This window comes from Mauremys mutica, chromosome 9 (genome assembly GCF_020497125.1).
Source record: "Mauremys mutica isolate MM-2020 ecotype Southern chromosome 9, ASM2049712v1, whole genome shotgun sequence".
Lineage (NCBI taxonomy): Eukaryota > Metazoa > Chordata > Testudines > Geoemydidae > Mauremys > Mauremys mutica.
In genome coordinates this window covers 47,944,309-47,966,630 of record NC_059080.1, presented here as the reverse complement: position 1 = coordinate 47,966,630, position 22,322 = coordinate 47,944,309, and the positions used below count along the sequence as shown (strand labels likewise).

The following is a 22,322-nucleotide window of genomic DNA, read 5'->3' as shown; positions in this document are numbered from 1 at the left end:
AAGCCTCGTCTGCCGCCTTCCTAGCTCAGGTTCCCATCCAGGACATCTGTAGAGCGGCCACCTGGTCTTCTGTCCACACCTTCGCTTCCCACTACGCGTTGGTGCAACAATCTAGAGACGATGCAGCCTTCGGCTCAGCAGTCTTACACTCTGCCGCGTCTCACTCCGACCCCACCGCCTAGGTAAGGCTTGGGAATCACCTAACTGGAATGCATAGGGGCAATCACTCGAAGAAGAAAAGACGGTTACTCACCGTTGTAACTGTTGTTCTTCGAGATGTGTTGCTCCTATCCATTCCAGACCCGCCCTCCTTCCCCACTGTCGGAGTAGCCGGCAAGAAGGAACTGAGAGGCGGATGGGTCGGCAAGGGTATATATCTAGCGCTATAGCGGCGCCACTCCAGGGGGCGCCCGGCCGACCCGCCGGAGTTGCTAGGGTAAAAATCTTCCGAAGAGCCGTGCACGCGCGGCGCGCACACCTAACTGGAATGGATAGGAGCAACACATCTCGAAGAACAACAGTTACAACGGTGAGTAACTGTCTTTTCTGGGGCCCTATGCAGCTCCCCACCCCCCCGCTGCCAGGCCTCTGCGAGGGAGACCAGGGGGGCTGTCCCCAGGCCTCCGTGGGGGTGGGGGGGCAGGCCCCAGGTCTCTGGGGGGGGCTGGGTTGTGGGGTAGGGGGGAACCACCTCCCAGCACTCACCGGCGGTGTGGCTGGAGCCGGGTCTGCGTGTCCCACCGCTGGTGAGTACAGACCCAGCCCTGCTGCAGAGCTCAGGGGAGTGGGGGCGGGGCTGGGGTAGAACAGAGGTGGGGAAAGGGCAGAGCAGGGGTGGGAAGAGGCAGGGCTGGGGTGGGGAAGAGGCGGAGCAGGGCAGGGGCCCTGGAGAAGAGTCGTAGCAGGGGCTGGAGCAGCACACAGCTGCGCAGGGCACCAGGAAATTTGGTGCTCCAAATTTCCTGGTGCCCGGAAAAGCTGCATATTTTGTGTATGGGTAAGGATGGCCCTGATTCCACTTGTTATAGGAAAGGGTTCCTGCACTGAAATTAAATTGCCTCCCGTCAGCGTGCACATCCAGACTGCAGAATACCCATCCCGGGGTGTCTCCCCTTCCTTCACTCTTACATCTCCCCTCCCCCTTGTTGGGCAGAGACATGCTACCAGCTCTGTCCTGACACACATTGATTTGAGTGGGACACCTGTTTAAAGCAGTGGCTCAGAGGGCTCGGGGGTGGTTAAAGAGGGCTGAAGTGTGCAGCATTGGCAAAGCAGACTGCATCCCCGTCCCCACGATGTCCATTCACTCCCACTCCGTGTCTCAACTGTTTTGCTTTGTTTTGGGGTTTCTGTTTGTTTCCCTTCCCTCCACCCTGAAGAGCATGAAAAATCCCTCCAGCTGATAAAATATTTGGTGCCTGGTGTGCTAGCTGGCTCACTGCTGGATGCGCTCTCTGCTGCTAGCTCAGCCACCTCGTTCCTTCCGCGAGAGTCCAGCCCTGTGTACCCCCCTCCTCTCCCACCTGTAATGAACTGTGCTGTGAGAAAGGCTCCGCAACCTGGTTGGTTTCTGGACACCACTGTGGAAGATCCAACTGCTCCTTGGGTTTCTAGCCATGCCTCCCCTGGGGAATGTGTCCATGTAATGCCTGGGGGACACCCACAGAGCTCAGTACTGAATGGCATTGCCATGCCTGTTCCCAAAGCAATGCACACCTTTCTGAGGGTACTTGCATTTTTCATTTCAGCACAGTTCATTATGGGGGCGGGGGGGACGGGACAGGGCTGGACTCCTCCCTCTCTCGCGGAAGGAACGAGGTGCCTGAGCTAGCAGCAGAGAGAGCATGCCCAGAGAGCGCATCCAGCAGTGAGCCGGCTAGCGTATTGGGCACCAAATATTTTAGCATCTGACACCCAAGTCCCAGTGGTTTTCCTCGCAGCCTAGTGTCTTGGTTTGCTGTTGCCTCTGTGTGTCGTGCCTCCTCGTTCTGTGATTTGGGGTCAGGCCTCTGGCTGGAAGTGCCTGAGGGGGGTGGCCTGTCAGAGGGCGATGCTCAGCCAGAGCTTAGCAAAAGCAGCAGTCACTTCTTCTGTATGTGTCTCGTCTCTCATATACACTGTGTGGGCCTGATCCTTCGTACCCTTGCTCCCCACATCGGCCGACTGGCTTCAGTGGGACTACGGACAGGAGTATGCACCACAATGGGAGTAAGGATTCACAGAATCTGAGTGGGTGCATGTGTTTGTGCATGTTCTCCCCCCTTCTTTTGGCATGTTGGAGGTCAGAGGTCATCTCCAGCTGGGGCTAGATCTCAGCTAGCTGCTCTCTTAGACAGTCACTGCCAGTGGTCCTGGCTCTGGCTGACACTCATCTTCTGAGTGGTGCAGTGAGTCCAGCTCACACTTCAGCAGCTTCTCGTTTCCTGTTTGTAAGTCTTATTTTCTGCCCGCCGTAGTGCCAGCGACGAAGCTGAGCACCCTGGCACGCCCCAGCGCCGGGCCCTGCCAGTGCAAATACGATCTGATGGTCTTCTTTGAGATCTGCGAGCTGGAGGCCAATGGCGAGTAAGTACCGTCCTCTGCTGAGGGCTGACAAGGGAACCAGAGTGTCCTACTGTCGGGGGATCCCATCCTGGGAAGCTGTAGGGGGAATCCTACTCTGGGGAGCTCAGCTGTCAGGGAAGGTCTAGATAATTCTTAGTCCTGCCATGAGTGCAGGGGACTGGACTAGATGACCTCTTGAGGTCCCTTCCAGGCCTATGATTCTGTGCCAAACCACAATGTCACTTTTTGAGATGTTCCTTGCAAAGTGGAACAAGTTTCTCCCCAAAGCACAGTGTGGTCCAAAGAGCTATGAGAATTGTGCTGATGTAGCTGCCTCATGCAGAACAATGAGAAAAGGAAATCAGACAGTAATACAATTACCTTCTCCCCACCCCAGCAGCCAGCCACAGCTGTTGATTTAATTACAGCTCTTCCAGATGAAAGGTCTACTGTATGTGGGAGCAGCTGCCCCAGTGCCAGGTACAGGGCACATGTAGGGGGCCCTGCACTATCAGCAGCAGGCTTTGAATTGCTTGGAAGCTGTAGGAAGAGCCTGGGAAGAATCTTTCCAAAGCACACTCATTAATGAGCCTATGTGCAGCTAAGGGATCTTACAGGGGTCTTCAGAACTGCCACAGCGGAAGGTGTGTGGGCCTCCCTATGCATTCCAGGTGGGATTTGCTGGTGAAAGATTGACAAGATGTTGGGAGTTGGGGCAATAAGTGATGCCAAAAAATAGCTTGCCACAAGTAAACAAATGAGGGACATGGGACTGGTGCTAGCATGCAGCTGGGGAGCATGGGACAAATGTAGCAAAAAAGCAGTTGCAAACCAACCACAATTCCTTGGGCTAGTGCTTGCAATGGCTCGTCTAGACTCTCACCTCCAGCATAGAGTTTTCAATTGAAGGAGTTTTTTATTCCCCATCTGTTTGGTGTCACACCGGTAGTGAAGACGTCTCACATCTGCCCTGCTCCCACAGCAGACTCTTTTTGGGATTCACACAAGAGATTCGGTGTTGGTGGTTCATCGATAATTTGCAAATGTGGCTGCTTTTAGGTGACCCATGCAGGAGGCAGACACAACACCATGGGAGTTGGGGGAGCAGTCAGATGGTGCCAAAGGGAATTCTCACAGGCATCCATTGGAAAACCAAACCACAGGTTAAAGAAATGTTGGCACAAAGTCTTGGTCGGGCAATTGGGCATAACAAATAAATGTCTAAAATCACAGTCTGGTTGTGGGTAATTCACAACCAGGACCAACAGGCAAAACTCAGCCAATAAAGGATTCAAGCACCTCTGAGTCTGGGATGCTCTAAGGGCTCCACTGATGATCGGAGACATCCAGTCACCTGCTGCTACTTCCGGGAGAAAGTCTGTTCGCTCGTAGGCATGGCCCCTATGGAGTCTGGGCTTGTCCCACCTGTGTCTGGTCTCCAGTGTGCTGGGCTGGGCTCAGGACATTGGAATGCCCTTTTGCCAGCTGAAAGGCTGAGCCCGAATCTCTTCCAGTCATCAGGACCCTCCATGCATGGCACTGGCAACACAAATGGGAATCACGAGAGAGAGCTCTAGGGTCCTATGATGTGCATGTGTGTGTGAGACCTTGTGCCCTGGGAAGTGCATGTGTGAGAACCCTTGTGTCCTTGGGGGTGCATGTGTGAGAGCCATCGTGTCCTGGGGTGTGCGTGTGTGAGAGCCATCGTGTCCTGGGGGGTGCGTGTGTGAGATACCCCAGGACCTCTGGGGTGCGAGTCTGAGATTCCCCTAGGCCATGGGGGGTGCATTGCGTGTGTGAGATCCGCCGGACTCTGTGGGGTGCGTGTGTGAGTTCCCCCTGGCCCTGGGAGGTGGGTGGGTGAGATCCCCCAGGTCCTAGGGTGTGCATGTGTGAGATCCCACAGGTCTTGAGGCGTGCCTGTGTCAAATTCCCTGGGCCCTGGGGGTACGTATATCAGATCCCTAGGCCCTGAGGGGTGTGTGTGTGACATCCTCCGGGCCCTGGGGGTGCAAGTGTGAGATCCCCCGGGCCCTGGGGGTGGGTGTCAGATCCCCCAGGCCCTGTGGGGTGCTTGTGTGAGATCACTTGGGCCATGTGGGGTGCGTGAGATTCCCCAGGCCCTGAGGATACGTGTATGAGATTCCCCAGGCCCTGGGGATACGTGTATGACATCCCCCAGGCCCTTAGGCGTGCATGTGTGAGATCCCCTGGGCCTTGTGGGGTGCGTGTGTGAGATTCCCCGGGCCATGTGGGGTGCGTGTGTGAGATCCCTAGGGCCTGGTGGGTGCATAGTGAGATCCCCCAGGACCTATGGGTTGCATGTGTGAGATCCCCCAGACCCTGTGAGTTGCATGTGTCAGATCCACCAGGCCCTGGGGGGATGCGTGTGTCAGATCCTCTGGGCCCTGGGGAGGGCATGAGTCTCATCCTCCAGACCCTTGGGGGATGCGTGTGTGAGATCCCCAAGGACCTATGGAGTGCATTAGTGAGATCCCCCAGGACCTATGGGGTGCAAATGTCTGAGATCCCCTGGGCTTTGGGGGTGCATGTGTGAGATCCCCCATACCCTGGGGGCGTGCATGTGTCCAATCCCATGGGTCCTGGGGGGTGCCTGTCTCAAATTTCCCAGACCCTGGGGGGTCCGTGTGTCAGATCCCCTGGGTCCTGGAGGGTACGTCTGTCAGATCCCCCAGACCCTGGGAGGATGCGTATGTGAGATCCCCCGGGCCCTGTGGGACACAGGTGCTGACTCCCTGGATGCTCTGGGGCTGGAGCACCCACAGGGAAAAGTTAGTGGGTGCGCTGCACCCACCGGCAGCCAAGCTCCCCACTCCTCCCCCCCCCCCGAGCGCGCCACAGCCTCATTCCGCCCCCTCCCTCCCAGCGCTTCCTGCTGCACTGCCACCTAACAGCTGTTTGGCGGTGCTTATGACTTTCTGGGATGGAGGGGGAGGAGCGGGAACGCGGCATGCTCAGGGGAGGAGGCGGAGAAGAGGTGGGGCAAGGGCAGGGACTTGAGGTAAGGGGGTGGAATGGGGGCGGTGTGAGGGTGGTGTAGAGGCAGGGCCAGGGGTGTAGGGGAGGTCGAGCACCCACCGGGAACAGGGGAAGTCGTCACCTATGCTGGGGGGTGGGAGGGTGAGATCCCCCGAGCCTTGGGGGTGTCCGTATGTGAGATCCCCTGGGACCTGTTGGGTGTCCGTGTGAGATCCCCCAGTGACTGGGGGGTGCTTGTGAGAGATCCCTGGCCCTTGGGGGTGGATATTTGAGATACTCAGGGCCTTAGGGAGTGCGTGTATGATCCCCCGGGCCCTGGGGGGTGCATGTGTGAGATTCCCCCAGGCCCTGGGGGGTGCGTGTGTGAGATCCCCCAGCCCTGTGAGGAGGCATGAGATCCCCCAGGACCTCTGGGGTGCATGTGTGAGATCCCCCGGGCTCTCTGGTGTACATGTGTGAGATCCCTTGGGAGATTCCCTGGGCTTTGGGGAGTGCATGGGTGAGATCCCCAGGCAATGGGGGCTGCGAGTGTGAGATCCCCTGGGCTCTGAGTGGGACATGTGTGAGATCCCCCAGGATCTGTGGGTGGGTGTGTCAGATCCCTCAGGACCTCAGGGGATGCGAGTGTGAGTTTCCCGATGCCCTCAGGGGATGCGAGTTCGAGATCCCCTTGGCCCTTGGAGGATGCGAATGTGAGATCCCCCAGGCCCTGGGGGTTGCATGGGTGAGATCCCCTGGTCCCTGGGGGATTGGTGTGTGAGATCCCCTGGGCCCAGGGGGGTGCGTTTGTGAGATCCCCTGGGGGGAGCGTGTGTGAGATCCCCAGGGACTTGGGGGGTGCATGTGTGAGATCGTCCAGGCCCTGGCATGGGGAGGAGCACCTCCATCTCAGATCACATCTCACTGAGTTTCCCTTTTTCAGTTACATTCCTGCCATTGTTGATCACCGCGGAGGGATGCCGTGCCTCGGAACCTTCCTGCTCCACCAGGTATGGTCCTTGCCCTGCTCCTTGTCCCTGTGCCGCTCCACTGGCCCATCTTCCTAATCCCCATAACAACTGAGTGTTGGGCTGTTGGTTTTCACCACTGCCCTTTTCTCTCTGGCATGGTGCTGACAGGGAATCCAGAGGAGGATCACCGTGACGTTAGTGCATGAAAACAGCAGCCTCGTCCGCTGGAAAGAAGTGCGAGAGCTGGTTGTAGGTAAGTAGAGTTGCTGGTTGGCAGGGTCTGAGCAGATGCCTCACTCCTGCATCCTCACACCTGTGTGCTCCCTCCCATTCCCTTCTCTCCCATAATCTCTTCTCCCTCATGCTTTGTCCGGGCTCCCATTCCTCCTACTCTGTCAGGCCTGTTGTGGGAAATAAGGCAGATGATCGCTGGGGGCCAGCTGGCACCCCTTTACTCATGCTCAGCAGCACATCACTCAGCAAGGCACCCCCTCCTTGAGTACCGGCTACCCCCAGGAGCCAAGGCTGCACTGCTAGGCCCTTACTGCTGCAGCAGGGGTCCTGGGGCAGATCCTCAGCTGCTGTCAATGGTCAGAGTTCCATTTACTTTAATGGAAATTGCCACCAGCTGAGGCTGTGCCCCCATTATTCTTGTTAACACTCCGGATTAGACTGGGGGACCTCTGCCAGCTCTTTGAGCCCCCATTTGGGGAATTGGGGCCCTCTCGGTGCCTGCTCTCTACCCAGGGCATAGTGGAGGAGAAGGGGCAAGGAACCTCTTTCATTGCATAGCCCATGTAAAGGCCAGGCTGCTTTGGGGAGCTCAGGGGTGGCTCCATCCATATGTCCTTACAGGTAGGGGAGGGGACAAGGTGGAAGGACATGCCTCCCCCTCTCCATGGCCTTTGGAAGCTACTGGCCTTTGGGGCTGGCCGGCCACGTGGAAGGGAGTGAGCCAGACGTGCACAGGGGTGTGGTAGCAGGCTCACAGAGCTCCTCCTAGTGGTCCCCCTGGAGCCATGCACCCTCCCACCCATGGAGATGAGCCTGGGCAGTTTGGTCTCTAGGCTCTAGCAGGAGGCGATGGATATAGGGGCCTGTCCCAAGGGGCTGAAGGAGGATATGATGCTGACATTAAGCATCTTCCCCAAGTCTCACCTTTACCATTTACCTTGCTATGCAGCTTGGAACTGTGAACCATCCCCATTGACCTGTGCCCCCTTCCCCCCCTCACCCCCCACTGCCCAGCCTCCAAACAATGTGTTCTGACGTGTGTTGGCAGGTCGGATCCGAAACACCCCAGAAGGGGACGAGTCTCTGATTGACCCCAACATCTTGTCTCTGAACATCCTGTCGTCTGGATACGTCAACCCCTCCCAGGATGATCGGTGGGTCTGGCCTGGCTTTGCCATCTCTTCACTTTGCCCTGCTGTCCTGGGGCGCTAGGCAATGTCTGGTCCAGTTAGGTTGACAAGGGCTGTCTGTGTTTATGGGGGCTTCTCTCCCTCCTGCCCCCAAGGTCATGCCCATCAGGGCCTTCTTGCTGCTGCAGGACCACTTGGGGGGGGGGCGTGGTTGTGCTGAGTCTGCATTTCAGAGGGCACTGGCGGGATGGCGACATGGCTGCACCACAAGGCAGGAACAGTGGAGAATCCACAGAAGCCCAGGGATTCGAGGTGGGCTTCCCCAAATCCCGCCACACACAAACACACACACTGATGGCGTCTCAGATCATTATCTGGCTGACAGCTTTCACCCGAGGCTGCTGAGGCAGGTCTTCCTTGCACCACCCAGGGCTGCCATGGGCATGTGCCAAAGGGGGCCTCACTTCCCAGTGACATTTTCAAAATATTACACCAACATCAAAGGAGTCTTTGGATTTTCACCCACCTGTAGATTTTAAGATGCCATCCCCCGTCCATGTGTTGTAGCAGCATTGACCCAGGGTGGTGAGGCCCCATGGCCCTACATTCAACTGATAGGCAATGTTGTATGCACCTCCCTTTAGATGCTGAGACTGTCACCTATGCTTCTCTGAGACCCAGTATAGCTGTGTGCTGCAGTGTCAGTCAGATGCTTATAGGGGCTCTGCTAGTGGTGATGCTTTTGGCTAAGTCGTAAGGGGGTGGCAGCAAACACCAGAACTCGGAACCCTAGCAGCAACCTGGGAATAAATAACCAGTCAGTAGGTCAGTAGCGGCTGTGGAGCGACTGCTACTGGCACCACAGAGCAGAGCTCCAGGTCTCTGCTGCATCTCAGGGCAGCCCCAGCAAGATGTCTAGCCTGGAGAGCTGTCACGGGTCCACGCTGGGATGGATTCTGGGTGGAAGTGGTTGCACAGTGTGTTTTAGGAGAAGATTGGGAGCACATCCAGCAGGAAGTGGGAGCAGTCACTAGTCACAGAGCTTGCTTGTAATTCGCATAGAGGAGATGAGAGATCATCACTGGCAATGCAGGGGACATCCGCATTGTGTGTGGCCATCGTGAAGCATTGCACTGCCTGTCCTTGGAACATGGCAGGAAGGAAACTGAGCTGGTCTCTGTTACAGCTTCCTTCCTTGTATCCTTGGGGACATCTCCTCTTCCTTCCTCCTGCCAGGGCTGCCCTGCCTATGGGCACATGGTATAAATGAGGGAATACAGTTTAAAATCCAGAAAGCTCAGTGCAGGAGAAATGGTCAGTCCCACTGTGACCTGTGTGCTCACTTACATAATCTGCCTCACCCAGCAATGCCCACAGGCCAGCACTCTGCCCCAGGCCAGCAGAGCCCCTCGCCAGCTGGGTGGCTGACCGAGGGGGCAAGAGCAAGACAGCAGGTTGCTGGAGTGAGTACATGAGTGGAGTGGGGAAGGGCAAGGGTGGTCCAGGCGTAACGTGAGTCACACGACAAGCAGTTGCATCTGAAGAGTCACTGTGCAGTGAGTGACCCTGAGGAAAGGATTGGATCAGGGCAGTAGGGCAGGCTCCACTGTGTGCTGTCAGATACCATGCAGGTGACGCTGCGTGAGGCTGACAGCAGCAGTGTTCAAAGGTAGCAGGGACTCAGAACAGCTGCACTTCAGCACCTCTCTGGGTAGCTCAGATCATTTGTTCCTGCCTGTCCTGAGCAAGACAGAAATTGATACAAACAAAGCGTAATAGACGCAGCGTTTCTCAACCTTTCGCTATCAAGGACCAGCTTGCTGCCTTCCTAAACTGTATCAGGGAAATCTCAGAGCCGGCGCCAGTCCACAGACCGGTCATTGAGAAACAGTGTAACCGACAGCTGGAAGAATTAGGGCTAGATCCTGAACTAGTATAAATCAGGAGCCACATCAATTTACACCAGCTGGGGATCTGACTCAGTGACTCCAGTGGAGCCAGGGCTGATTTGCACCAGCTGGGGATCTGGCCCGTTAAATCTGACATAGCACAGTGTGACTGGGCCCGTTCTACAGTGCTCGTTCTTTTGCCCTACTCCACACACGAAAGCAATGCTGTGGCACCTTGGGAATCTCTCCCTCTTCTTCCTCCCCGTTTGAGCACTGCACGCTGGAAGAGGTCATTCTGGGCAGGGGATTTCAGCCCTGGCATGGAGTTCTCCAGAGAGTGGAGAGGTGCTTGTTTGCAGAGTTGCTTGTCACAAGACTGTTTACCATGCAAAGGGGAGGTGTTGCTTACAACTTGAGGGACCCAGGGCATCAGGTTTGTATCTAGCTTTCTGTCCCAGAATCTCAACTGGGTGTGTGAAAATGCAGTGCTCTCTCCCAGGGACGGAAACCTTGGATCACTGCTTCTCTCCACAACTGGGACCAGAAGCCCTCAGGAGCATGGGCAGAAGGGGTGGTGCAGGGAGGAGAAGGGGTAACTGGAACATGTGAAAAGGGAAAGAGGATTGAATTTCCACAGGACAATGGAAGGAAACATCTTCACAAATTCCCTTTGCTTCAACCCTGCATGGGCTTTTTGCTTGGTTTGGCCTTAGTCATGGGGAGACCCTGCATGTAGGGACAAAGGGATGAGAGCCAATGGAATGGGATGCATCTAACCCTCTTTCTGAACTGCTTTTGCTCCCTGCTTTGCTCTTGTATGTCCTTCAGCCCTCACTGCAGCAAGCAGGCCCTGGGCCCACCCCCTGGGCTGCCCTTCTCCCCCACCACGGATGTTTCAATGTAAGTTGTTCCTGATGAGAACCAGGAAAGGCCTCACTCTGGAGGTGTTAGCTAGGCCCTCAAGGAGTTGGCTTTAGCCTGTAGCGCTAGCAGCCCCAGACTCTTCCCCCACAGGCTCAGGCATGCTTTAGGTTTCCACTGCAAATAGCCCCTGTAGCTAGGATTGTCTCTCCTCCTCCTCACCCTAGCCAGCCGAGATAAGGATGTTTCTTGTTCACACTCTGTCACCACCCTCAGGAAGGGGATCTGGTCTCTTCCCCTTTACAACTCCCCAGACAACAACCCAAGCCACACGCAACGCTGCTCACACATGCACGCATGCCTACAAGGTGTCTGGCCCCTTCGCTGCAACCCTGCTGCCCTGCATGAGGCAAGGAAGGGCAGCAGGGGCTGCGTGGAGGCATTAGGCATCTGAATCACTTCCTTACAATGCTGCTGCTGCTGCCGTCCATTTGAACCCACACTAACCATGTGATTGTTTTGTGTTTTTGCAGGCAGTTTCTTGATTCGGATATGCCTAGGTAGTATTTGTTTCCCTTGGGTTTTTTTCTTCACTTCCTCTCCCCTCCTTGGCACTCTTCCTCCCCTTCAGAGACAGAACTGAAATTTCCAGACACTCCATCCACGGGCTTCCCTTTCTCTTCCACATCTCTGGGCTGCTCTTTTGTTCTGTTCTGTCCCTTGGGCTTCCCTGTTTGTTTGGATCGCTCTCTCGTTAGCCTCTGTTCCTCTGGCTGGCTTTTCCTTCGATTTTGCTGCTGTTGTAACTTTGTGACATTTGGCAAAGACCATCCTTCCCCCTCTTGTACCCTCTCCCAGCTTCGGCCCAGGAGCGTTTTGGGGAGCTGGGAGCTGACCCAGGCTGCGTGAAAGGCTGGACTGCAGTGCGTGGATGGGGAGGGCACTTTGGAAAAGATACCGTATGAAAGATAGAAAGGGGAGAGAAATGGAAGCAATGTAGCTGAGCTTGGGAGCAATGTACAAGCTGCATGTAGAAGGAAGGGACATAACAGGCGAAATCCTGGCTCCACTGAATTTGGTGGGAGTTTTGCCATTGACTCCAATGAGGCAGGATTTCACCCAAGCTTGTTAGTCTCTGGCCTGCTTGACAGAATTTCCACCTAAGAAACCTCTGTGGAGTCAGATTCACTGGCTTGAATTCTCAGTTTTGCTAAGGCCCCTTAGCATCCCTCTGCAAATTTAATGGACCTCAAAGTGAACACCCATTTTAAGGCCCCTTTCCACTGCCAGATCAGTATAACTGGGCCTTGGCATAGCTGAAAATCAGGCTCCAAGGTTTTTAAGGTCAGAAAGGATTATCATCATACAATATCAGCATTGGAAGGGACCTCAGGAGGTCATCTAGTCCAACCCCTAGACAGATTTTTGCCCCAGATCCCTAAATGGCCCCCTCAAGGATGAACTCACAACCCTGGACATTACCAGAGGAAAGTGTTTGGAACTGTAAGTTAATGCACTCTCTTCTCAGAGTCAAATCTTGATACGATCGCAGCCTGCAGGGATCCTGGGGGGGTCTTATTACCGTGTAATAGTTTTACTATTGAGTTGACTTCAGTGGAGCTGTGCCAGTTTACACCAAGGGGGATCTGGCCCATTGAAGTCAATGGAGCTGTGCCAATTTATACCATTTAGGGATATGGCCCTCTGTACATGCATACACACAAGAAGCAGTGCTAAGGTATGTTCGACCGTAGCAATGGTTCTCTGGACTTTTGAATGCCTAACTGTGCATAATTGTTAGATAATTGTGGGGTTTTTGCATGTAATTTAATTTTGTTTAAAGAAAAGTTCCCAGTTCCATAACTAATGGGCACCAGCCAGCAAAGGGTAACTGGTGCCTGTCAATATCATTAATAAACTTCTCACTTGTGGGGAGGGGCAGAGGAAAAGCAGAAATCTAAAGGCAGAGGGGAGGCTATAGGGAAATAGGTGCACAGGGGAGACGGTGGGATATAGATATGTGTAGATGCTATATATACCATTGTGGTGGGGGTGCTGGAAATACAAAAGCAGGCAACAAAAACTAGGAAGAGGTAAAGAGGAGATGGGAGAAGTGGAAAGATGAGACTATTAAAAGCCAAAAAATTGTGGAGAAGGGACCTTTGATTGGCCTTCTTGCTCTGTCTTATGCTTCCCATGTTGAGAAAGACAAGGTGGGTGAAGTAATATCCCTGAAGAGCTCTGTGAAGGTTGGAAGCTTGTACCTTCCACCAACAGAAGTTGGTCCAATAAAAGATATCACTTTGCGTATCTTGTCTCGATCATATGCTGGGAGCAGCATGACTACAACAACGCAACAAACTTCCCGGGGGAGGATGGGATTGTGACATTACCCAGGGTACAGTCCGGACTGTTGAACAGCTGTGTCCCCTCAATTCCCCAGCCTGGGGTGCCTTTTACACTGCCTCGCTGTGAGCAACGACTTCTGGTCTGCTTACACAGAGCCTCCAGGGTGAGTGCCGTAGACAGCCACTCTTGAATTACAGTGCAGGGCAACACCAGCAAATTTTCAGTCCCAGACTTTCCCGCAGAAATGTGCATCTTGTGCTGCCCAGAACACGCCTGGACAACACAAGCGCATATAAAGTCCATCATTTATTATTAGAAAATGATACATACAAATCCTGTTTTCCCAAATAGAGTTTTCCAGACACTTCAGTCCAAGCACACTGGTGTAGATAAAACAATAGAACAAGTTTATTAAGTACAGAAGGATTTTTTTGCCTCTTTGGAGAAGGCTTTTAATTCAGGCATGTGTCTGAGGCTGGCTTTGGCAAGGAAAGGGTGTACTGCAACCATGCCTGCCCTTGGCCCCTCCCTCTGGAATTTCTCTGGGCTGGACCCCACTCCCTTGTGAAGTTTCACCCATGCAGAGATTTCCCCCTCCTGTCTTGGAGAGAGAGTTTTATCCCTTACAAGCGTTGCAAGAACAACATCTTCCAATGGAGTGCCTTGGTTTGGTAAAACCCCACTTTCTGTTCCCAACAGGTCAGCTGGATGGACTCCCCCCTCCCGGAGATCTGACCCCCAGTTTTTCCTAAAACCTGATTCACAGGAGAGGGGTCTGACATTTTAAATGCAGACTTTTCACCCTCCTCCTGGGAAAGATCCTCCCTACAAAAGTTGGGCGGACTTTCCACCCCCCTCACCTCTCCCCGCTTCCATCTGGACTTTCCTCTTTGGGCTCCCCTCTGGGCCAGACACTTCTGTGTCCCCCCAAAAGGGAAGGTGACCCTGGACCAGCTGTGGGCTCACAGCTACCTGCTATGACAGACCCTTCACTGGCCAGCAAAATTCCCCCATCTTCACTCAGGTTGGGCTTGTCAGCAATCACCAGGACCCCAACTTCCACCTTCGGGACACATGTCTCTGTGCACCCCAGGGCAGGCCCTGCCCCCTGCTGACCTGCAAATTTCTGGCAGTCAGCAGCTGGGGTGCCCCCCTTGCTTTAAGGTGGTACATCCCCCTCCCGCAGGGAGCTGATTACAGGAGGAGAGCTGGCTTTGTCCAGCCCCTCTCTCTGGGACTTGCCTTGAGCCCTGGGGCTACAGGAACTGGCTACAGCCATCCCTGCCCCCAAAGCTGCATTCTTTGCTGCTATAGAGGAATCTAAAGGACACTTTTCTATTCCCCTAGCAGTCCATGCGACTTCACCCCCCACACACACCCTGGGGCTTTTAGCACAAGATTCCTTTTCACTGCTAACCAACTTGGGACAGATTCGGCCACATTAAAAAAATCATTTCCCAGTAGAAACGGTGCACAATTGTGTGCCACCATTGAAACGGTCAGTTCAGCCTGTAAACCACCAGTTCGCATGTGTACTTTAGGTGAAGGTGCAAGGACTTTGTAACCCCCCACCAGCTCCAATTCTGCTAGTTTCCCAGGCAATAAATCCTTCTCCTGGATCAGGTCCCTCCTGACCACAGAAATCTTAGTACTCGTATCTCTTAGGCCAAGAAGCACTTTTCCATTCAGTTTAACAACATGCATATGCTCACTGCTTGTTGTGTGGAAGCAAGCTTTACAAATCCTGTGTGGAAAGAGGCAGCAGCTGTACTCTGAGAAGTAGCAGTTTTATGTGTTACTTGCTGCTTGTTCCCACTCAGCAAGGGACACTTATTCCTCAGGTGCTCAGTGGACTTACAGTGATAGCACCTCTTGGGCTTCTCTGCTTGCACAGAAAATTTGGGACGAGTAACAGGGGAATGGGGAGGTGAACACCCAGCCTCCTTTTCCCCTCAGGGGTAAAACGGTAATTCTGCTTTCCCCCAACCCTGTACCCCTCTGCCAGTGGTTTATGTTTGATTACAGCTTGTGCTTGCTCATAAGAGTCTGCCTACCCAGCTAATTCACCTACTGCATCCACCTTTTTGTTCCACAAATACTGTTTTATATCATCACTGAAGATATTCAGGAATTGTTCCTGAGTAACCAAATCACACATTTCTTCCAAGCTTGTAATGCATTTCCCCCTCACCCACTTATTTACCAAACCATTTGTTTTATTTACATAAACCACATTACTTAATCCAGATCCCCTCTTAAAACTTCTGAATTTAACCCTGTAGGTTTCAGGTGTAACCTGAAACTGTTTTAAAACCAGTTCCTTAAATTTGCCATAGTTTGAAGCATCATTAATAGGCGTCTTATTGAATATGTCCAGAGCTCTGCCAGTCAATTTTGCTATCAATGTGGTTATCTTTTGATCTTCAGGAATCGCATGGAGGATGCACAGTCTTTTAAAGGTGATGAAATATTCAGCAATATTGCTGGATTCATAATACTGTGGACATAGTCGCTCCCATTTGGGGAAGTTGAGCCACCAGCTGAAGGGTTTTGTCCCCTCAACCCCATAACAGCCAGTTCATGCTTTTGGGCCTCAATAGCTCTCTTGTGGGCAGCTTCCGCCCTAGCTGTTTCAGCCTCCATAGCTTTCTTGTGGGCAGTCTCTCTGCCCCCCTTGCTCTTTTATGGGCAGCCATCTCCCTGGCTTCCTCTGCCTCTTTGAGTTTCAATTGAAACTCCCGGTCCTTTGCCTTCTTTTCTACGTCCAGCCTAGCCAGCTCTAGTTTAGTAGCTGCCTCACTGGTCGTCATTTTCCTGCTTTCTTGTGCTGGTCCACACCCCCTCTGCAGTTCACTGAAACTGGGATACACTCAACTCAGGGGATTCTTAGTTATCGGAGACTTTCCCAGCGCCCAGTGTTCAGCTTTTCTGGGCAATTTGCAACTTGTATAGTTTTAGCTTCTTCTGATCTTTAATCTTATTTATTTTGCTTCCTTTTTTGTCCCTACTTTCCTTGCCCAAAATAAGCAAACAGAAAATAACAAACCAGTAACCACTATGTCTGTTCTCCAGGCACCACACTTAAAACTCACTTAAATTCACTACCTAACTCTAAGCAATCACCTGTGCACAGATCCTGCCGACTATGCCACTGTGACGGGTTGAATCACAGAACCCCCTTGGGAGCTGCCACCTGACGTGCCAAGACTACCTCTGCTCCTTCTTTCCCTGCCAGCTTGGAACCCCAGCACCCTGTCTTGCTGAGCCAGACACACCCGTCTGCTCCAACAAAGACCCAGGGTCTGAATTACTTGCCCCAAAGCTGCAGACTTAACTCATAGCAGCTTACAGAAGTGTGCTTGTCTTTAACACTCAGATGCCCAACTCCCAATGGGGTCTAAAACCGAAATAAATTCGTTTTACCCTGTATAAAGCTTATACAGGGTAAACTCATAAATGTTTGTCCTCTATAACACTGATAGAGAGGTATGCACAGCTGTTCCCCCCGCCCCCCCGGGTATTAATACATACTCTGGGTTAATTAATAAGTAAAAAAGTTATTTTATTAAATACAGAAAATAGGATTAAATTATTCCAAGTAGTAACAGACAGAACAAAGTGAATTACCAAGTAAAATAAAATAGAACATGCAAGTCTATGTCTAATACAGTAAGGAACTGAATAGAGATAAGATCCTTTCCAGTTACAAAATGCTCCCTTTTACAGACTAATCTCCTTTTAGTCTGGGTCCAGCAATCACTCACACCCCTTGCAGTCACTGTCCTTTGTTCCAGTTTCTTTCAGGTATCTTTGGGGGTGGAGAGGCCCTCTCTTTAGCCAGCTGAAGACCAAATGGAGGGGGCTCCCACGGGCTTAAATAGACTTTCTCTTGTGGGTGGAGACCCCCTCCTCTCTCTTATGCAAAGTCCAGCTACAAAATGGAGTTTTGGAGTCACCTGGGCAAATCACATGTCCATGCATGACTGAGTTCCTTACCAGCCAAGCCACAATCCTGGGAAAGCCCAGATGTGAATTGGTGTCTCCAAGTTCATTGTTAAGTGTTTCTTGACTGGGCACTTACTGAGAATAGTCTTTTCTCAGGAAGCTGACCAACTGCTTCACTACAGCCTACTTAGAATTAAACAAGTATGCAGCCAATATTCATAACTTCAAATACAAAAATGATACATGCCTACAAATAGGATTAATAGATTTAGTAGATCATAACCTTTACAGAGATATGTTACATGGCATATGTAGCATACAACACAGTCTAGTTATGTTATATATATATATACACACACATAAGCATATTTTTATAAAGCCTTATGGGGGCACCAACCATCACAATACCGTCATACAGGGTACAATGTACGCTCCTTAATAAAGTTCGCCTTCTGCTTGATGTGGGAAGGAAATGCAACAAGCCTGTGTTAACCAAGCTGAGATTTTTCCCCAGACACTTCACTCAAAGGCTCCCTGGTTTAGATAAAGAAAAACACCCACGTTCACTAATTACAAAAGATAGATTTTAAGTGATTATAAGTGATAGCAAACAGATCAAAGCAGGTTTCCTAGCAAATAAACAAAACACAAACTAAGCCTAACATACTAGATAGATTGGATATGAATTAGCAGTTTCTCACCCTGGCTGATGATACAAGCAGTTCACCAGGTTTCCATACACTGGCTAGAAATCTTTTTAGCCTGGGACCAGCACTTCCCCCAGTTCAGTCTTTTTTCCTTGTGTGTTTCCAGGAGTTCTCTTGTGTGGGGAGTGAGGCCACTAGATGATGTCTCACCCCACGTTATATAGCTTTACCATATGGCAGGAACCCTTTGTTCCAAACTCAGTTCCCAGACCAGCTTGTGGAAAAATACAGGTATCAAAATGGAGTTCAGTGTCATGTGGTCTGGTCACATGCCCTTGCATGTCCTGCTGATAAAAGCAGCCAATACTTACAGGCTGGCTGGAGCGTTCTCAGGAAGGCTAAGCTCCACCGTGGTCCATTGTCTTTGCTGATGGGCCATCAGCACTGTTTACCTTCATTGTTGTACCTGACATGCTAGCTGTGGGTGTTCTCAAATGTGCTTACTCTGGAATACTGATACATAGTCAATATTCATACCTTAAAATACAAAAATGATACATGCATACAAATAGGAATCATATTCAGCAAATCATAACTTTTCCAATGACACCTTACATTACCCATCTTGTACAAAATGCATCATAATTATGCCATAATCATTTAATATCCCATGATGAATATGGGGTGTAGTGTCACACAGATGATTTTCCAGAGGGACTCCTTAAGACAAGGATCAAGGGTGGTGACATCTGGCAGCTATGGGGTGGTGTGTGCAGAGCAGGTGAAATGGTTCAGGCCAGGCATAGCCAGCTATTGCTCACTAAACCTGACCTACATTATTCTTTTGCCTTAGTAAGGACATGGTCTGACAGTTTCTCCCAGTGTCCCCACAGTGCTCCGTATCTCCTGGAAAGATAGAGGTCATCATATGTGATGGGGCAGACTGGAGCATCACTCAATGAGGGCAGAGTTAAGGTTGGGGAGTGGGCTGGTGTGCACTTTAACTCTGAATTGCCTGCTGTGCAGGGACCTAAGAATTGCTGTTCTGGAAGGATACGAGGCACTTCTCTTCAGCCGTAACTCTCGGTCAACAAAAGTTTTGGGCAGTGAATTTAAGCACTAAGGGCCTGATCCAAAACTTGAAGTTGGTGGGAGCTTTTCTATTGATTTCAGTGGGCTTTGGCGAATTAACTCTTTAGCCATCAGAGGCAGAGTAAAGGGCACCAGCAGCCTGGGAACTTGATTTTGGAGTGTTTTTTTCCTACCCCTAGTCTAGATTTGTGAAAAGGAGTAATGGACTAGCTACCTGAGATGCCTTTTACTGAATCCTTAGTCTTTGGTCTGATTCTTTATCTTGCAGTTACCCATTTACGGCAGGAGTAACATTAGGAAGAGATCTGTGGAAGCCAGTACAGGGACTGAGAGCAAATTCTCCTATGGCCTAAAAACCCCCAACCCCGAATCTAAAGTATTCCTAACTACTAGAGACTGATTTCCTTTGATGAGTGAAGTGTTTCAGAATCAAGTTTTAAATTAGAAATGAAACTTTGCCATCATTCTATTTAGTGGAGAAAGAGGAGACACTCTATTCCACTTGGGTTTAGGTTTAGGTTTTGTTTTTAATTCTACTTTGAAAATCCAGCAGGATTTGTATTATGCAAGTGCTCTTGCTTTCCATGGCATTTGTGGAGCTTTGCATTACTTGTTAAATACATGACATGATGATTTCTGTCTCATAAATCAACATGCATTTGCTTCCAAGGCAATTACTATGCAGCTCATATTTTTTACCAAGTAAGCTCTTCTTTAATTACAGACAAGTCACATGGCCATTGTGCATTTGCAACTCTTAAGAGTTTTTCAAATATTGGATATCACTGTGATCTCATTTACCCCAGTGCCCTGCCACTGAATTCAGTTTTCCGATTTACACAGGTGAAACTAACATCAAAATCAGGCCCACAGTATTTTGTTTGACTAATACAATATTATTGCCTAGGTAACATCTGGGTGTCTGGTCTGCTCAAGCTTTGTGCTCAGGGCAGGACCCATTGCCAGGGTCATGGGGGGCAAAGGTGGCTTTCCACCCACAGTTTGGCCTCTAGGGTGTCATCATGCCAGCCAGGCCTTTCCTGAATGCTCTGGCTAGGCCTCTCGCTGGTAACATCCCCTGTAGTGAGGACTATGGGAGTGGCTAGTGTAGTGGCAACATAGCTTTAGCCCCCCAGGGATTCCCCACTCTTGGGATGCTCAGCTGGCTCGGTAAGCCTATCTTACAGCCCCTTTGTGTCACCAAACCAGAGCATGGGTGGGAGATGCCAGCTCTTTCTGGTTCTCAGGTCTTTGCAAAGGGGTTTGCCACAGACTCTTGTGGTGGAATTCAACACATGCTATGGGAAAGCGTTGAAATCCTATCCCATAACTGCACCTCAGGCCCAGGGCCGGCCCATAACATTTTGGCACCTGAGGCAGGGAGCTCAAATGACGCCCCCATACCCCCTCGCTTGGGCCAAAACTTTGAAAGGTCTCAATTCTGCCTTCTTCCTGTTCTACTCCTCTCATGGTACTGCTCTGCTACCTACCCCAATAAAGGAGAACTAACAACTTAAAATGCCTTGTTCAAAAATTTTAAGTAACACTTAACTTTCAAACACCTGAACAGCAAATATAACTTTTCTTGTCTGCATAGTAAACACTGGCATTTTTATCTGTTTGAATAATCAAAGTGGTGCTTTCCGTGCATTCTTAGTTGCAAAGATTTGAACTGCTTCCTGAAGGTCCACAGTCTGGGCTAGCTCATGCTCTATTGAGATGCTTGCAAGGCTGACCAGCCTCTCCTGTGTCATTGTGGAGCATAGATGTATTTTTATTAACTTCAGCTTGGAGAAGCTGCATTGTCCACTGGCAACTGTTACAGGAAGTGTTAGAAGTATGCGCAGAGCAACAAAATAATTTGGAAAGAGGGTGGTCATCTTATTTGTGCACATTTATTCCAGAACAGCCTTTGGAGTTGATCCTGCTGAAATGTATCTTGAAAGGGCTTTCAGTTCATCACCTAAATCACTCGCATCAATATTGCACATGTCATCATGTGTTAACACTGTCTCTAGTGCCCTGCATTGCTGGTGTAGGTCTTCTTCAGGTATAGTGAGGAGTTTTGGAATATCATACAACATCCCAAATATACTGCTGTGTTCCTTGAGCTGCATGAAATGTTCCTCAACTGACTGTATTGCACAATCTAGCACCTGGTTAAAGAATTCAATTTTGAATTGTTCTTTGGAGTCTTATGGGATTATCCCGTGCCTCGTAATCAAAATGTCTTCTTCGATGACTCTTGTATTCTTGAATGGGTGGGAAAATAGCTTCAGTGTGAAGTTCCTCTGCCATCTTCTGTGCACTCTTCAGAATGTATTGAAATCCCTCATCTGACCAGTAAGACTGTAGGTATGACTTTGCTTTGTCCATTTGTTCCATTGCTCCACATAGATCAAGGTCAACACCTTGGAGTCTCTTGCTTACAACATTTATTTCAAACAGTATGTCATGCCACAACACTAAGCCACACAGAAATGTGAAGTTATGTAAGTTTCTGGTGATTCCATTTCCCTCTGCCACTGTTCTCCCATGAACAGTTCCTGCATAGCATTATACTCCATAATGGCAACTATGGCATCATCTATCTTCCCAATTTGGTGTTTGATAAGCTTTATCGCCTCCACTCGACTTTCCCATCATGTGGCACTCAGTGGTTTCAGTGTCAGAGAGGGTGTTCCCAGATGTTGCTTCAAAATTTGCCATCGATGAGCTGATGCAGAGAAAAATACATAGATGCTTTGAATTACATTAAAAAATTCAGCAGCCTCACTAGACGCTGATGCTGCATCACTGACCACCAAGTTCAATGAATGAGAACTGCATGGGACAAAAAAAGCTCAAGGGTTTAACTCTCGGATCCGTGTCTGCACTCCTCTGTTCTTTCCTCTCATGCTGGCAACATTATCGTAGCCCTGACCTCTCATGTCAGCTATCACAATTCCCATATCTTCCAGCTTTTTAAGAAGCACATTTGTCATACCAACTCCCGTAGTATCATCAATGTGAATACATTCTAGAAAATGTTCTCTGACAGTCACCATTGCAGGGACATTTTCACTAGGTTCTGTTGTTGTTACAAAATGCACCATTAAAGTCATTTGTTCCGTATGGCTGATGTCAGATGTGCAGTCCAGAATAACAGAGTAGTAGCTTGCTGACTTCAGATCTGCCGCAATCTTCTGTTTGACTTTTGTTGCCAGTAACTGTATGATCTCATTTTGAATTGTTTTTCCAAGGTAGTGGTGTGTGTACATTTCTTGGGTGGTGACTCTTCTTAGTTGCTCCTGGAGCACAGCATCAAACTCATCTATCAGCACCACAATTTTAAGGAAGTTTCCATTGTTTGGCACATACAGCTGATCTGAAGTGCCACGCAGTGCTAGGTTTTGAGTAGCAAGCATTCTCACAATGGCAATGAGCCTTTTCAGAAAATTTTTCCAGTAAAGAGACTCTGATGCAATCTTCTCTTGATGCTGATCATCTATGGTGGCCTTTAACTTAGACTCATCTCAAGCTCTTTCCACCTATGCAATGCTTTCTAGTGATTTGCTGCCTAGATTTTTCCAGTTCTTTGTTCCTGTAGAACCCAATGTGGCTGGAACATTAGACTGGAAGAGTTTGCAACAAAAACAGTATGCAGCATTCTGGGTTTTTGAGTACATAAGCCATGGCCTC

At 50.5% G+C, this 22,322-nt stretch overlaps 1 protein-coding gene across 6 annotated transcripts in view; it reads left to right on the top strand.

The window, feature by feature from the left end:
• KIF1A (kinesin family member 1A) overlaps window positions 1–22,322 on the top strand; it is a 192,140-nt gene that overhangs the window by 140,640 nt on the left and 29,178 nt on the right. For 4 of the 6 annotated variants that reach the window (XM_045029643.1, XM_045029644.1, XM_045029642.1 and 1 more), the window contains 5 exons: window positions 2,457–2,565; window positions 6,467–6,533; window positions 6,663–6,747; window positions 7,777–7,882; window positions 11,142–11,168. In XM_045029643.1, coding sequence (XP_044885578.1) covers window positions 2,457–2,565; window positions 6,467–6,533; window positions 6,663–6,747; window positions 7,777–7,882; window positions 11,142–11,168 — 394 coding nt within the window. The remainder of the gene's footprint in view (window positions 1–2,456; window positions 2,566–6,466; window positions 6,534–6,662; window positions 6,748–7,776; window positions 7,883–11,141; window positions 11,169–22,322) is intronic. The other 2 variants (XM_045029646.1, XM_045029645.1) reach the window with 1 other exon arrangement.